At 45.4% G+C, this 17,427-nt stretch overlaps 1 protein-coding gene across 2 annotated transcripts in view; it reads left to right on the forward strand.

Moving 5' to 3' along the window:
- Positions 1-17,427, forward strand: part of VPS50 (VPS50 subunit of EARP/GARPII complex) — a 2,190,829-nt gene that overhangs the window by 49,258 nt on the left and 2,124,144 nt on the right. Inside the window, exon 2 of one of the 2 annotated variants that reach the window (XM_069648466.1) lies at positions 6,410-6,478. The exons of the other annotated variant lie outside the window; for it this stretch is intronic. Coding sequence (XP_069504567.1) covers positions 6,410-6,478 — 69 coding nt within the window. The remainder of the gene's footprint in view (positions 1-6,409; positions 6,479-17,427) is intronic. 2 annotated transcript variants of the gene reach the window in all.

Raw genomic sequence — 17,427 nt, forward strand, 5'->3', positions numbered from 1 at the left:
GGATAGATCCCAATCAAGCCACCCAAACCACCCACCACCCCACGCCCGACCAACGGGTAAAACCAGGGCCAAAGGCAGAACACTACGGTGGCCCGCTCCATCAGCCATTCTCCCCCCCTCCCATGTCAAATCATGCAAGCCACCAGCCATCTCATCCAACTCTCGCCTTCGGGCAGACCCCTGGGGTCCCAGCTTCTCCCTCCGCTATAGTGTGCCATCCTCCAACACGCACACCCTTCCAGCACCATCATCCCCTACCGGACTGTTCATGCGGCAGGGGCCACTCCCCTCTCTGGGCACAGGTCCCCGACCCCTCCCATGTTGAGATCTAGCTTTGCCCTCATACTCAGCTGGCCGTTAAAAAAAAAAATACGATTGTCCATCCACCAACACTTCTAGCTTCGCAGGGTAGAACATCATGTATCTCAAGACAAGCTCACAAAGCCTCCTCCTCACACCATCATAGGACTTGCGCTGTTCCGGTATATCTTGGGTGAAATCTGGGAAAACCAATATGCACATACCCCCACCTTATAAGCCAATGTACTGTGTGCATCCTGGAGAAGTGTTCCCCGGTCTGTATAGTTCAGTAACATTGCCACAATGGGCCTTGGCGGAGCCCCCACCGGGGGTTGTCCTCCAAGCACCCTTTGCGCCATCTCAAAGGTGAAACACTTTGAGAGACCCCTGACTTTCAAGACACTAGTGAATACCCACTCCAGGAACAATTTCATACTGGGAATCTACTCCCCCTCTGTTGCCCCAGAATCCTAACATTTCTTCACTGCGACCGGCCCACTGCATCCTCCCCCTCTAGCCTGTAGTGCCCTTGTTGTGGTTGCCAGTGCATCCATTCTGGATTTCAGCAATGCAACCACATCTTCTATGTCTCCCACTCTTCTTTCTGCTTCGGAGACCCTGTCGCCCATCTACTTGAGGTCCGCTTGCACCAATGAGAGTTCAACCGTGACAGTCTGTACCTTACCCTCAAGAGAGCTACCGGAATCCTGAATCGCCGACAAAAATTGCCCCAAGGTCACTGATTCTCCAGACTCCAATTTCTGCTGGCCCTTCCCCATCTTCCAGCTCAGGTCCAGCTCTATGAATCTGCAGTTCTTTCCCCAGTGCCCCACCTGTCTGCCTCATAGCGAAACAGCTCCTCTACCTCATTCCTCCAGGTGCTCAAGCACTGGCGCTGCCCAAAGTGCGTAGTGAGGAGATGGACCAGTGTAGTGTAATCATCACTACGTCGGCTCCACTGACCAGGGATCTGATGAATCCAGCATCCACCAAGTCACAGGAATGCCCACCATCCAATGGCAGGTAGGCACAGCCCAGGATCAGGCCTTCAGAACTGAACCATAACCCTAAAGGACAACACATGATCGGGTGGCACCTCGCCCAAATCTGTCTGCAGAGTCACTTGTCTTCAGGTCTATATTATTCTGGGGACTGGGACCTCTACCCCACAGCCTCAGTCAACTGGCCACACAAGCCAGTACAGTCCACCTGTCCCTCAGGCGCAGGCCCTATATGCCGAGCACCTTGCCGCTGGGGGTGCTCCGCTGCTTCAGGATCTGTGACCCAGCTTTAGTGCACTATAGCAGCCTCTCGGTCTGATCAGGACCCGCACCTGCACTGGCCCCCGCTGCCGAGCTATGAGCTTTCTAACCTCCTCAGCTTAATTGCTACATTGTGGTTTGCACTCTTTAACTGACGGAGAGTGTCCTCCGCACCAACATGCAGCCGCTGTAGCCCATGTCCCAGGTACCAGGGCACAGCACTACACACTGCAGCACTGAGCCAGACCACTGCAGCCTCAGATGTTATGCTGACCAGCTCTCAACGGTGAGCGTAACCACACGAGGGGCTGACATCCAGCAGGGCCAGCTACTTCAGCTTTACAGCAGCCTTTGCGACACCAGCTCGGCTGCATCACACCGCGCCTGTGCCTCGCCTCCCACTCCTTCATCAGCCTGCGTGGCCTCCCAGTCAACTGGGGTGCAGTCTTCAGTCAGCCTCAGAGGCTTTCTGCGTGGGTAGACATAGTATTTAGGCCCAGTCCTCCTGGTGAGCAGTGCACGGTTCAGTTGCACCCAAAGATCAGGATTTGTAGGAATTATGGGGGGGCATTGTGGCCATCATGGCCGGGCTCTCTAGCGCCACCACTAGGAGCTCATACTTGTGAACATTTATTTAATCAAACGTATGTGAAGTATGATAATTCTCATGCCAGGCTTGCGCTCAAAAGAACCCTGTAATGTAAAGGTTGACAAGTATGAAACATCTCTCCCCCTCCCCCAGGTGTGACATTTCCCATGAGTTCGTTCCTAGGGCATATTCGTTGCATCTATATCAGGGGTCTGCAACCTTTCCCTCTACAGATGTTTTGGACTGCAACTCCCATCCTCCCCAACCAGCATAGTCAATAGCCAGGTGGCATGGGAATATAGTCCAAAACATTTGGAGAGCCAAAAGTTGCAGAACCCTGACCCAGATCAACTTCAGAGGTTTTCAGTTAGTGACCTTTCCCTTTTTATGTTTGATATGGGTTATAAGTTGCCCAGACTGAATAGTTTGCAACAATGTCTGTGCTGTGATATTTCTGAACCCAGTCTAGTCTTAGCACAAGGGGTGCGTGGGATCCATTGATTAATGTACTGTGTCTTTTAGGACGATGAGTTGGAGAGGCTAGCCCGATTCAGTACAGTCTTGAGGCATTCTTAATTGCAGCATTATATGCTGTGGCAAAACTTGTGACACAAGAATTACTGTTTTACCTTCATTTTTTAAGCGAACAGTATCAGGATGGGTCAGCTAATTGGCTGTTGGTGTCCATAGTAACACACACCCGCACTTCCTGCTTAAATTGAGTACTCTCCCCTGAGGGCTTAAGTTTGCTTTCCCAGATAAAAAGGGAGAAGGGTGTGCAGAAATGCCTAAGGTACCTAGGGGTTCCACCTTCCCAAATAAACCAAGTGTTTCCTTCGCTGATTGAGTTAAACTATAACGTTTCACGGATCTTTAACTTGGGGTTATTGGTCACCTCCAGGTTCTCTAAGCGTATCGAGTAGGAAGTGCCCAGCTGCATCTTGGCTCAAATTCACAGTCCCATGATTATATCCCCCAGATGGTTCATTGTTCATATTACAGTCTCAAAGCTACACTGCCCAGGTGCTTCTTTGACCAGTTCCTCTTTTCAGGGGTATAGAGCACAGCTTGATAGTTGTAATCCAGCTAGGCGGATAATGTCTGGTCCACTTGTTCCTGATCTGGGTTCATAGGCACCTGATCAGTCTTGCTGTTCCCACTATTAAGGGATATTGTGCCTTTCCCACCAGCAACCATATGTATTCACGTCAAGTTGCAAAATTTGTCAAGCTCCTAGGACCTTCTCTCATTCTGAGCTTCAACAATTGGACAACCTACTGAGTTGAGATGAGACTCCCACAAACTTTACTCCCCTGGAGCTTCGGTATTGGCAAAGGGTCTCCTGCAGTTCCCCTGGTCTCTGTCTCTCTCTCCCTTTCCATGCGGCTTGCTCCTTTTTGGGCTGCTTCTCCTGCTTTGTCTACTGCTGCTGCTCTCCCTACCACTTTCCTTGTGGACCATTTATAGCCCCTAACTCTTGGTTTCCTTATTTGTGCCTTTCTAATTGGTCTTCCTCATTCACTCTTTACATCGATTCTTTTTTTTTAATTACTTCTTTTGGCATTCCTGCTGTGCTTCTGCAGCTTCCCAGGCACTAGAAAAGTTTGGCAGGTCTACGCTGTTATGCTCCTGCTGTCTTCCTGTGCTGTCCATGACCTGTCTGCTTTTGTGGTTTGTCTTCTCTCCTTGATGCCAGGCTGTCCATACTTGCTATTGCTGGTATGGCTTGCGTAATTGCTTGCGTGGAACCCGACCCATGAGCGGGGACCCACGACCGCACACTGCATCAAGTATTTATTTCAGTCATCGCTGCAGGCATTCCACATCTGCTGCAGGGATATCCTCTGATATAAGGTGTCCTACAGTGTCAGTTCTCCTGCAGTGTTTTCATAACTGTTTGGCCTATTAGGGCATCCCACTGTTTGTATATCAGTGTTAAGAGACTACGTGCATAGGTAGCATTTATGCTACAGAGACTATAGGCCCAGAAGTTCAACTAGTGTTGATTCCTATAGTATTGAACACTAAGTGTGCTATTGTGAGTCCCAAGTCAATGATGGTTAGGGCATTTTTCTGGGCTAGTCTGGATTTTGAAGGGTATACATATGTACCAATTTTGTCTTTTGTGGTCTTGGACAGGTTTTACCCGTTGGTCTTCCACTGTCAGAGTCAGGCATAGTGTTCTGGCACTGTCTGTCTGCCATCCAGGAGTGGTCTGCCACCAATGATTTTTGCCTTAATGCCAGTAAGACTGAGATTCTCCTCATCGGCACACCTGCTCCCTCCTTTCCTGTCACTCTCTGGCTGCGCTCTCTTGGCCCTCTTCCTGCTCCCACCTGTGCGGCTAAAAACCTCAGGGTCATCTTCTACCCTTTCCTTCTCTCCTCATATCGCTGACATCTCTAAGAAGTCACACTATCAGCTGCACCTCCTCAGAGGTATTCTTCCTTTCCTCTCCTTCCCCCAGAAGCTCACTGTCTCCAGAGCTCTGGTTCTCTCTAGGCTGGACTACTGCAACAACCTATTTCTAAATCTGCCTGCCTCTACTCTCTGCCCTCTGCAACTCATGCAAAACTGCGAGACTTGTCCTTAGCCTCAAGCCAGGGATCATATCTCTCCAAGACTGAAATTTCTGCACTGGCTCCCAGTGGCGGCGAAGATCAAGTTCAAAACTCTCTGCATTGTCCACAAGGACTTCGGGGCCTCAATACCATCAACTTTCTCTTCCTAAATATCTTCCTTCTCGAGCTCTTCGCTCATCCACCTCCAACTCTTCTCCAAGCAGCGAGTTAGTGGTAGATCTCTTTCTTCCGCTGGGGCTTCCCTCTGGAACAGCCTCCCTGCCTCACTGAAATTTGAGGAGAACCGTATCTGGTTCCGGCAGCACCTCAAGACCTTCCTCTTTGCTTCTGCGTTCTCTCCTCCTCTCCCCTGCTGATCTCCTGGATGAATCTGAAACTGTACTGGTTACCTGGCTACCCTGTGATCTCGGGCCCAGGGACCCTCCCCGCCAGTTGCACACTTGCATTGCCCCCCTGGCAACCCTTGCACCCGGAGACTGTTTCTGTATCCCTGCAGCCCCTACTAGCACTTGCCACCAGCTGGCCGCACTTTTATCATTTATTGTCTTATTTTACTGTTATCCTATGTACTACACTGCCCCCTCCGCTTAGCCACTCCACTGTACTTGCGCGATCTCAATGTCACCTGGCCTAGTAGAATCACTTTCTCTGTCTTCCCTCTCTTTCCCCTCCCTTGCCTCGTCGTGCCTTGAAACACTTGTGTAAAGGGGCGTTATAAAGGATCTGCATGAAATGACCAAATGCAAAAGTCCAACTACCAAAAGTCTGATTATTTATTTTTTTTCTTTTCATTTTTCCACAAATATATATGTGGGAGAGACTCCCCACAGTCTCCCCACCTTACTCCTATACACTTTTATTAACTTTACCCCCCCCCCACATATATATCTGCAGAAAAAGGGGGATCTGACTTTTGGGGGTCAGACTTTTTGCCCTCAGTCATTTTGTCCTATTCCGTTATAAATGCCATATATCATATCATATAAAGGAAGGATGGAAAATAAGGGTCCTCCTTTGAATTTCTATTTGTAGTATGGTACTGCTACTACCCCGCTGTTTGATCGAAACAGGTGTGAATTCCTTCTGAGGATTATAGGCCCCTACCGTAGAAGACACAATGCACATTATAGAGTGTTTGAATATAATTCTGTGTTTAATAGGGAGCCAGTGGTGCATTCAGAGAACCAGTGGTTGTGTTCCCATCTTCCCAATCTTAATATGGGTCTAGCTATTGCATTTTGCACTCTTGGTAAATGATTCAGCAAACTTTCTGGAAGGCCTACTTATAGGCTGCTGGTGTAATCCAGTCTAGAGATTACTAAGGCGATGACTCCCATCGAACTCTGTGGAAATATTAGATATGACCCGGTGCTGTTGGCACTACGCTCTGCCCAACTAATTTCCACAGTTGCCCTCCCCAGCATTTGTTTGGACAGTTTCTGGAACTTCCTGATCAGAATGTATTGTGTTCCACCCCACTCTTCAATTATTTTTCCATAATATTTTCTCCCTTTTCTCCTTCAGCGCTAGTTCAGGGTCAGTCATTGGGTTGGTTGATTGAAACTTACATTTTGTCTTTTTAGTTTGAATAAAATATATTTTGTTTTTTTACTTTAAGCCATGCCATATGTAGTTATGCTAATGTGTGTGTGTGTATATATTTCTTTTTTTCCAAGGGCCCCAAAAGTCCTCAAGAAAACATCCATGACCTTAGCCCTACTGAGAACTTTCGGATTCCGAGCAAGGTAGGTTTCTTTTTTTTAATTAGGTTCATATGGTATAGTTTTTAGTTTATTTTGTGTTCTTACTTTTTCTTTCCAACATAATGTTGTGTTGCCCTCCAATAGTCTATTAAAAAATATTTTTTGGCTTTACTTTTCCAAAAGCAACTTTTTACACAGACGTAGGAATAACAAGAAGTCTTTCTATCCCCATCCACGCTCTTCCCTGGAGTCTGTTCTCCAGGTGTAGATTTGCTAGCTGGAAAAGGTTTGTTCCTGTGCTTATTTCATGTGCATAAACCGTGCTTTTAGTGGTAATACATCGGAAAGTCATACATGTCACAAATGAGGTGGAAAGGTTTGGGCTACTTGTTGGGTGCTATCTGAAACTATGTGAGAATTGAGAGAGTTATGAGACATGTCATTATTTGGTAAAATCCACAAAGGTCCAACTATTATTTCAAGAACCAATACATTCTAAAATTGGTTTTGGCTCATTTTAAATACAGCAGCAACTCCTCTGTATTCAATGTCAGAGCTTTGGTAAATTTGCCTACCAAGAGGACTTTTATCAGAAAATCTAAAGTGATTGATGGAAATGCTTTAGCCAACACTTCTTAACCAATGATAGTTACTCAGGATAGCTTTCACAATCATTGTTATTTTAGCTCCTCAGTGCTATTGTGGAAGCCACATACACATTGTTCTTTACTGTTTAGCCTGTAAGGAACTGATGGTGGCAACAGTAAAGACAGACACAAGTGGTCACAGTTCAAGGGTGTTTATTAAACCGTAAATGCAGGGTTGAAAATAGCCTAACCTAAATCTAAGATGGGAGCAAGCTTCAACCCTCAAATGAAAATAAGGCAGTCCTTATAAGATGTAGCCCGACTTCGCCACGACGCGGGACGCGGAAACGACATTTTCAGTTGGGATTGATCCCGGTTATTACATCTTCAGTAATGGTTACAAGAAACAATGCTGGATATGCCCTGATTTGAGAAAGGCACCTTGCCGAAACACGTGTGATCTATAGGGCAATTTAATTAAACCTTCCTATCACATAACCCTACCTGGATTCAGCCTTATTTTCTTCTGGCGCAGTAATATGGTGCAGTTCCAGCAACTTGTTTTTTGAGTTTAACAAACGGAGTCGAGGAACTCAAAGTCTCCGTTCTATGACACACCAAGGCGACAGTGCAAATGTTTGTAATTAACCAGGTCACGAAGGCATAAAGTGATATCGACCGAAAAGTTCCTTCACATTAGTACTTATGGTCAAGGCTTCACCGCTGGCTCCCCCTCTTCTGGGCGCAGACACCTCACCAGCCGTATTCCACAAAACAACTAAACAGTTCCTTTTCTAAATGAACACTGGGTGATGACTTTTCACCCTTAGCTCTCCCTCGGCCGGGCTCAGACCCAACTGACAATTCACTTCCCCTGCTCTTACATTCACAAATCTTAGTCTTTTTAAAAAGTTCTTCGGGCTTTGCCCCTGGTTGTCGGCTCCCCTCTGCCGGGTTCACTCTCGCCAACTTTTACAGACAGTTCACTGTGGGACTTTACACTTCGTCCTTTCTCATTAGCATCCCTCCGCCGGTTTCACTCTTGCCAACCTTTACGACACACAGTTCATATACTGATTTTACCATGTAGGATTAATTTCCCTTAGCTTCACAATCATCTGTCGGTCTAATACTCTCAACGGTAAAGAGGATTTTACAAGACCCCTGTATGACCATTTTGACCCCTCTTCACTCCTTCCCAAGGCCTTCTGGTTACGATAGTCTCTACCCTCGGTTAAACGCCCAGAGTTTATTGCGTGAGCACCCACATGGTGCCGGACGCCTCCGTGGCTGGTTTTCCCCTCTTTTCTCAATAGTTCCTTTAAACCTTTCGCAGTTCAAATTTACTGCTTGCTACTTTTCGTTCAACACAATTCGGCTTTCTTATCGACTCTCCCCTTGACTCACCGGTTGTGATGAACTGCTTGGCTTTCTTCTTGTTCGAGTCAAGGTTAGTACCACAGAGACCAGCATCTCCCCCCCAGCTTGGTTATCAGCGGAGGAGGGTCTTGTGTACTGTTGACATCTGTCGCAATACAGGCTGGTAATTGTTCTCAGTCATAGGTTTCTATCTGCAGAGGTTTCACGGGCCTTGGTCGGAAAGGGCAAGGTCGCTTCCCTCCTTGCCACACCCTCGGTATGCACCGTCTTTTGCCTCCTTTTGAACTGGCGTTCTGCGATTGTGCGGTCTGCTTTGCTTGTCCTGTGCTCTTGTGATCTACCTTTTATCCCTGTGGGGAAAGGAAAGGGACGTCAGGTGTGTGTGATTCAGGTCAATTGCCTGACTCTGCCTGGCCCTTGGTTTGGGACTTGTCATGACACAGGTTTGGACTTAGTCCATTGTCTTCCGTGGTGTGTGAAAATGTTTGTGTCGGAAAATGGGGGTAGGGGGCTAGACTGAGGTTGGTTAGTTAACTCAGAAGGGAGAGATGGATAGGGTTTGTGAAATACACGGTACTAACCGGGAATATTATTGTGAAAGGAAGAGAGGGAATTGTGGGAATGGTAGTGTTTTGTCAATGCCGTTTGAGAGTTTGGAAAATGACAATCAGAGGGTCAGGATTGGTAGGGTTTTGTCAAGGTAGATTGGGTGTTCGGGAAAGAATTATCATAGGGGCGTGGAGAAGAATGGTTTTGGTGTATTCGGGCAGAAAACAGGAAAACAATTATTCTGGGAGTTGCGGTTTTTGAGGGTAACTGAGTTCCTAGTTGGTCTACCAGAGTTGTCGGGGTGGCAGGATTTTATTAAGGGAGCTTCTTTGGTTGGAAGGAAGGTGGATGCAGAGTAACCAAAAAAGCTTTGTCCCTGGTAGAATACAGCATAACTCCTGGGATATTCCTCCAAGCATAATCCCGGGTTCCCCTCCCCAGGTGCTCCTCCCTCGCTCATCTGTCCCATGGCTTGGGATCTGAGAGCGCCAGCCCTTCCCAAGCCACCTGAATAAGGGATTCTTGAGGTCTACCTGGAAGAATACTCTCGGGTTTCTTACAACCCCAAGAAAGCAGCAGAACAGGAACTGCAAGGCCATGTCCTATATAAATGGGAATAGAAGCATGATTTGTGGGAAGGTTACAATAAAATATTCAATAGCTGCCAATAGTGAAGACAAGAGATGTTCACACGCAAATACGGTTCAAAAAGATCTGCTCAAAGGCATCTCGGAGAGTCTCCACGTATCTCCAGATTTGGAGCTGTTTTAAGCTTTGTGAATCTGATATAAGGGAGCAGGTGCAAATTTGATATGCTGATGGGCATCTCTTGATTTTTTTCCAATGCAAGTCTTTGAGAATCTGTCCCATACTGTGACATCAATATAATTCAGAGGGGACATGAAGGAAATTAACAAAAGGCAAGTAGAAACATCTCAATTAATGAGATTTTGCATACATGTTCAACGTATATTACATTAATTCATATTGACAACTCGTATACCTAGTCCTGACTTTCAAAAAACACATTTGCACAGCTTAAAAATATACAATGAAAAGGATGTAGTTGGACTCCTAAGTGAGTCGTAATTCCAACTGTACAGGGTTAAAGCTAGGCTAGGCTAACTTTTCAATCTGCAGCCTGCTGATAAGCTCTAGTAAAACGGATTCATGTGCACACTTTTAAGAGTAAAGGCACCAATAGCAGCCATGCCCCCTTCAATACTAGAATGTATAACTTCACTGAAGTATAATCCCCTTTTGTTTATAGAATTTATTTTGTTGTTTAAAAAAAATTTAAATGGATAAAAAGGAAATAATAATATGCCCACAGTATATAAAATAAAAAAATGAAATATTTTAAATTATGAAAATCAAATACAGAGCAAAAAAGATGAATCAACACACAGTACATCTACTATCATGTCTGCAAAATTACAAACATTATGTCATAGGTTTCATCAGATTTCAAATGCCTTTCATAACACAAGTACAGAAACACATATATCAAGAGAATTCACATGGTGGTACAAACAACAATGCTTTATTCATGAGTGACCTAAACAATCAGTTGGTGTAGAATAGTCATTAATGCTCCACCGAGGAGAATACATTCCATATCTGTTGCTTATCTAGATGTACAAGTAATGGTACCCATGACTTCCACTGATTCTAGTAGCTTAAAACAGATTTTCGATAAGATTAAGTGTTTGGTACGGTACGGAGTAAACAAACATTATTAAGGCAGAGTTGTTTTTGCTTGCTTGATCTAACAAATGTCTTTTGCACGAATTTAAAGATTTCTGATCAAGTTCCCTATGGATGCCTGCATTTCTTTTTTTTCAAATGTCATGTTTATCAGGGCATTTTCTTACATTAATCTTCACAGCAAAATACATGTTGCTTGTGTGGGGCTCTTTCCTTTCAATGGAAGTCTGGTCTAGTAATTAACGACTATGTAGCAAATACGTGGGGAAGTCCCTGCATGCTGCTACATATTTGAATGATGTTGCCATTGTGTATCAGGTCCGCAGCAAGGTGATCATTCATATAGTTGTTTGTACTAGCATGCATATAGAGGTATGTGCTAAATGTCCTACAACTAATTTGATTTAGTGTCAAGGTGAAATGGGAACATCTTTTTGCAAAGATAGAGCCTTGATCCCTCTAGAAACCTTATCAAAGAGGTCTTAGCCATTCTAAGACTTCTTTGAAACTGACTAAGTGCATTAACAGAAGTTGCAAGTAACCAGATCCTTAGGAGAAACATTTGCACAGTTAAAAATAGTTTCCTAGGACGGCTTGTAAGCCTTTTGTCTTCCGGCCATAATGCATGTTCCTCCTTTGGTTTGACACTGAACAGGATTTCTGCTTGTGGGAAAGAGCCTGTTTGTAGCCTTAAAAAGAAAGGCTAATGAAAATAAATGCCTCTCTCCCCGTTCTCTTAAGAAAGCATATACTAGAAATGGTTGTAATAACCAAACGGTCATACGTTTGCACATAGCAACTGAGACGGCTTGGAAACATATCCTTATGAAAATCAAGGGTATCAGAAACTCAAAATGACAAACCAAAAGAAGGGAAGTCAAGAGTTTAAACTGTACTTAATTTATTCCAATTATTGGGTTTTTAAAATCATTTTTATCAGCCAATTGTTTCAGGAACAAGATGCAGTTCATAAAGGCTGTAAACAGTAATGTTGCCAGAGAAATCAATAGCGTTGCTGCAGAAATCTGAGTCCAACTACTGCCCGCAGCCTGCGTTTCAGCCCTTGGTCCCAAAATAAATAAACACACACATGCGAACATGGGTAGAACACAAGAATGAACACACAAACGGATATTCTCTCAGAGTAGATTACAAATATATATTAAATTGCAAGTGGCCCATAGGAGGGGTAAATATATAAGTGCTCAAACTGTCCCAGAAATCCTCTAATTGTCAAGTTTTCCCCTTCTACTAAATCACACTAGAGATCCAGTTCCCAATGCATGATTTCCTGTAGGGTTTCTTTTATGCACAACTCTGGACTCTGTACAACAAACACCAGGCAGGAAAGGGGATCCACTAGAAGGTGGTCGAAAGTTGAAGGACACAGTATGGCAAAATCCTCTGTTTTTTGGCAGGGTATATTCACAGGATGGTACCACTGACCCTCATCGGGCACCTCCGGAGACTCTCCAAAACACCTGGTTCATGTGAGGAAACCCATAGTATAATAGCAACTCTCAGAATGTCCCTCTTTTTCAGAGAGAAAACTTGCACTGAATCTGGCAGTCATCTAGTCGGATCTACGAGGACAGGAAGAATGCTGAAGAACATATCCCAGGCCCAAACCCGACTGACATATCAAACACGGATACACTGCATCTCCTATAATCTTCTTTTGTCATGAAAAACCTGAAATGGTCCCGAGACATGCAGATGCAAATTCAAGTGCTAGAAGACTATGGCCTCCACCCACCAGAAGGATTTACAGCATTTACGCTGACCTGCTAAATATACAGATCAGCAAATGTAATTTCTGAGGGGAGTGACCTGCAGACTGAAACAAGGAAAACAACCCAACCCCTTTATTTTCCCCAGTAGCCAACAAACACTGAAAAGAGAATCCTAAATTCCGGCAGACCCTGAGAAAGGAGGAGACTTGGAGGCAAGGGAGGATTACAGTGAGAAGGAGAGACCCACTTGGTGGAGGGAGTGTGGTTTGTAGTAGGAAGAAAAGGGATACCATCTGGAGAGAGGGGCATGGGCTAAACAGCTAGAGCGGGCAACAGAGCTGAACCTTAAGCTGGGGAGAGAATGAGGGACCACACACGTTGGTCCAGAGGAGAGTACGAAGGTAGGTGGCTGAATGAGACAGCACAATTGTAGCAGGCGACAGGAAGGGCAGCCCAGGAGTAGTCTGGACAGAAAAGGGGCCCTGAGAGAACTCTTAAGAGCAGTAAAAGGTGAGGATTAACTCACCTGAAAGAGCCACTCTTGGGCCCAGCATGGCAGGAAGTCCTTGCCAGTTGCAAGGAGAGTTCCCAAAGTAAACTACTTGAGAGGCAGCAAACAGGAGGACCCTGGAAACATCTGGGTTAATGAGAGATGTGGGCCTGCAGCTGTAGTATATCTTTACCCGAACCAAAGGTCAGAGGACTGGACACCTCCCAAAGGTCTGGCACTAAAAGGAACAATATCCTCGTGATTTGATTTCCCCGTACCGGAAGTGAAGGAACTTGCTTTTGAAACACATTGCTTTGCACCTGTCATCCAACCTGGATGGTTTTGGTTTGTTTCTGGAACTTGATGAGCTGAACATTTCTTTGGCGGACCTCCTTTGAAGCAAGAGGGGAGAATCCTATTCTGTTGACCCATTGTTTAGAGTGGCTGTCTCTTTCCTCACATTAAACCCTGCTATGATCTTGACACTTGCAGACACTTATATACAGACACCTTGTTTGTATCCTTGTGTCAACATTCTGACGCATTCTAATTTAGTACAGAATAACCTAATTCTGTACACAAATGTCACTAAAATCCCTTGAATTTTACTTGGTGTCAGAGTCTCCGTCTGGAAAGCACAGTCACATGCTCTACTGGCCTGTCACAGCAGTTCCAGTAAGAGTGTACGAGGAGCCATTGTCACCAGGTTGATTCTATCAAAAACCTCTTCCTCAAAAAGCTGTGACCCTTTTGTATTTCCAAAATATGTAACTCCGTGTGGGTTCCCCCTCCAAACAGGACCAGCAAGTATGAGTGTAGCATGGACAGCTTGCACACTTTTTCTGGGGTTTACTAATGGCAGAGTAGGACCTTTTGCATACTAACTCAGGTTCAAATCACATCCACTCCTTTTTCATGCTAATACAAATGCTTCTCCACATTTCTTCCGATTATAATTATAGACAGTCGCCCCTCTAAAACTAGCTGCTTCCATTCAGGGCTTCTGTGTCACATTCAGAGGGGATTGGAGAGTACCATCTCTACACCCTGCTGGTAACAGTAGGTAGCATATATGGTTGTATGGGACTCCATGAGTTTAGATGCCATTTAGTGATTCTAAGGGAGAATTAATCTCTTTGGATATGCATGCACTCCTTCCTGCTTGATAGGTTGTATTAAAACTTCAGATCCTCATAAGTAATTCATCTGTCCAGATATTAATTTGAGGATGCCTCCTGAGATCCATATTCAGTACACATATTTTTATTCTGGTTGTCTATTGCTGGGTGGCCTTCGGTTATGTTATATGGCACTTGTATTGCACCTATTACCACTGGTATGGCTTGAAATCGCCGTGGGGTTGAACACCCTCCTGAAGATCGGAGATATAAGAGTTGAAGAAAGGATTTCTAAAATGCGTGTGTGAATTTTTAGCCAGCACAAAGGTGTGCAGGAAGTGGCTAGGTCCCTAGCAACAACCCCTAGTTAGCAGGTGAGAGAATGGATGCCGTAGCAAATTGTCAGGGGAGTCAGAAGGGTCTGATTATGTGAACGCTGGTCCAAATCTTGTGTGGGTCTCAACTGTATTCTGGAGGATGTGATGTGTATTTTGGGTGTGTGTAATCGAGTAGTGTTTATTGAGAGTTATGCAGGTGAGTGAGCCATGGCCATGTGGGATACAGTTATGTTTCATTGTGATGGCGTGCTTGACGTTCCATTGAAGAGAAACTGACACCTGGTTGGAAAAGCTCTTGCAGAGCTTATCATAAAGGCTTGAAAGGGACACATTCAATGGGGGTGGTGATATGTCCCCACCTTGTCGACTCCCCAGGTGCCCCAGCATTCCCGTCAGGGGGTGAGTAACATTCATCCAGGAGATGGGCTGAGTTTGTCAGGCTGTCGAAAAGAAGACGAAAAATAGTAGGAAAATACAGTTGGAAAACCCACACCCTGGACCCTGAGGGAGGAAGAGCAAGTATGGCGCAGTGTATTGCAGTATTAAGTAGAGAGTATGGCTGTGAAAATACAGTAGCAAAATACAGCTGGGAAACCCACACCCTGGACCCTAAGAGAAGGAAAGGCAATTATGGCAATGCAAAACAGTAGCAAAATACATTTGGGAAACCCACAAATGGACTATAAAGGAAGGAAAAGCAAGTATGGCTCTGGAAAACAGTAGCAAGATTCCGTTGGGAAACCAACACCATGGACTATAAGGGAAAAAAGCAAGTATGGCAGTGGAAAACAGTGGCAAAATACAGATGGGCAGTACTGTGGGGAGAAAACTGCAGCAATAGAGCAATGGGGTAGTCTCATACATGGTTATAGCTGCAGACTGTGAGGGAAAGACCTAGCACGGTTGGGGTGCACAGGCAAACGGGGATGTGAGGTGCCCAAGGAAGGTGCCCTTTGCCAGAGCCCTTAGCTGACTGCACTGGCAAGGCTGCACTGTGGGATCTGCTGATGAGGATGGTAGGCTGGGTCATCTGACCTGTACAAAGAGCCAATCATGGGCAGGAGGGAAGGAATGCGGTGGGTTGGAGCTTGGGCCAAAGGGGGAGATGGAAGGCCTGGCAATCGATGCTGAAGCGTTCAAGAGTAACGGGCTCAGGGTTTGAAATTGAGATTTGATGAGCAGGAGCTAAAACCAGCTCCTGGGTGTCAGGCATACCCCAGTAAGCAGGAGCTACCGCAGTGAAACCAGGAGCTACCAGAGATGCTCCTTTAACTCTTTGTCCATTTTGTATGAACCACTGTGTTTAAATGTGTATTAGTTGTGTTCTAATTCTTCTTTATTAACATTCTCTAGTAATCAAAGTTAATGCCACATTTACATGTTTGGAAGACACCCGTTGACCCTAGGAACCAAAAGTAGCTCCTAGTAGCTGTTGGTTTCAAGCCAACCAGGCTCTACTATGCTAGATGTAGGAGCTAAATAGCTCCATTCTACCCTCAATTTCGAACCCTGTGGGCTACACAAGGAAGAGACAGATCCCTAGAACTCACCACAGGAACTTCCGATGCACATGCTTCCTTCCAGGGTTAGCTTCTGGCAGAAAAAGTCAGTGAAAACTCCCCACAAGGGAAGTGAGGATGGTAGTCTGGGTCTGCTGACCCACACAATGAGCCAATCATGGCTGGAGGGCGGGCAGGGGCTCGGTTGGACGCAGGATCAAGTGGAGGAGATGAAGACCTGCAATCAATGTTAAAGTGTTCGAGTGTCCTGGGCTGCACAAGGAAGGGACAGGTCCCTAGAACTCACCACAGGAACTTCCCGATTCGGATGAAATAGTGAAGCATTGTCATGAAACCAGTCACTGCAAACCCTGATAGACATAAATTTCCACATATTTTCGACTTTGAATTGGTCTGTAGATGGGTCGGTAGGACGGCTCATATGATATTTCAGAGTGAATAAGGACTCCATATCATAGGGTTGTGCACACATCCCCTGCCAACCAACCCGAGTCATTCATTGGAGGCTTAACGAAGTAACCGGTGACCTTTATCAGGAAAGTTGTGTGGTCATTTCTGGGCACCGGAAAATCATACTCCACTGTAAAAACACCAGTGTGGAGGATCTGCCAACCCAATTTTACCTCTTTCCTTACTGCCCACAAACATACAACCAAAACGATGAATAGGCACATTGTACCTCTTTTTCCATCAGAAGGGGCAGGAGGATGTTAAAAACATAGCAGCACACTGGGAACTAGAGTGATTTTTGCCTCAGAGGAATACGTTAGGCCATCTCCTGGCATACTCTGTTACACTTATCACATTTGCAACAATTACCAACATCAGCCTGGCAAGCTCCCTCACAGTAGTCACCCCCAGGTAATCAATTCCGATCTCTGACCATTTCAGCCAGGTCCCTAGCAAATGTTCACTAAAACAGGTCTTAGATAAAGGTAACACCTCGCTTTTCCCCCAGATCGCCTTACAGACTGACAGCTTTTCATACTTGTGCAACAGATATAGTTGTGAACCTAAACTCTGCTCCAGTTCCTTTAACAGGACTACCTTATCATCTGCATAAGCCAATATCTTGGTCTTTAACCCTCGTTGAAAACGCCCTGACCTCCAGCGATGGATGGATGGATGGATGAAGTCAAACAGCGGCTCAGATGCCAAGTTGAATGATGGGGACAGAGCCAGCACCCTTGTCTTGTTCCTATATCCAATTTAAAGACCCCTAAATGCACTATGTTGGTAATAACACGCGCTTCCATGTCCAAGCTCAATGCTCGAAACAGAGGGAAAAGAAGAAGCACTCTCCAAAAACAAGCTTTCAAAGTGTGCATTCCAGGAAGTATTAATCCAACCAGTCAAACACTTTTTCAGCTTTACTAAGTAGTGTTGCCACAATTTCTGTCCAACTATAAATGTAGTATATCAGGCAATTATGTTATCCCCCTGTAAAGCTTTAATTTGATGGATGGATTATGTTCAGATGCAAAGCTGTCTGCATGCAGCAATTAAATGGGCCTTGTGAAGAATCTCGTGAGGTAGTCACTACTTCTCCGGAGGAAATCTCCCCTCATG

Source organism: Ambystoma mexicanum, chromosome 2q (assembly GCF_040938575.1).
Source record: "Ambystoma mexicanum isolate Mex_15411 chromosome 2q, UKY_AmexF1_1, whole genome shotgun sequence".
Classification (NCBI taxonomy): Eukaryota; Metazoa; Chordata; class Amphibia; order Caudata; family Ambystomatidae; genus Ambystoma; species Ambystoma mexicanum.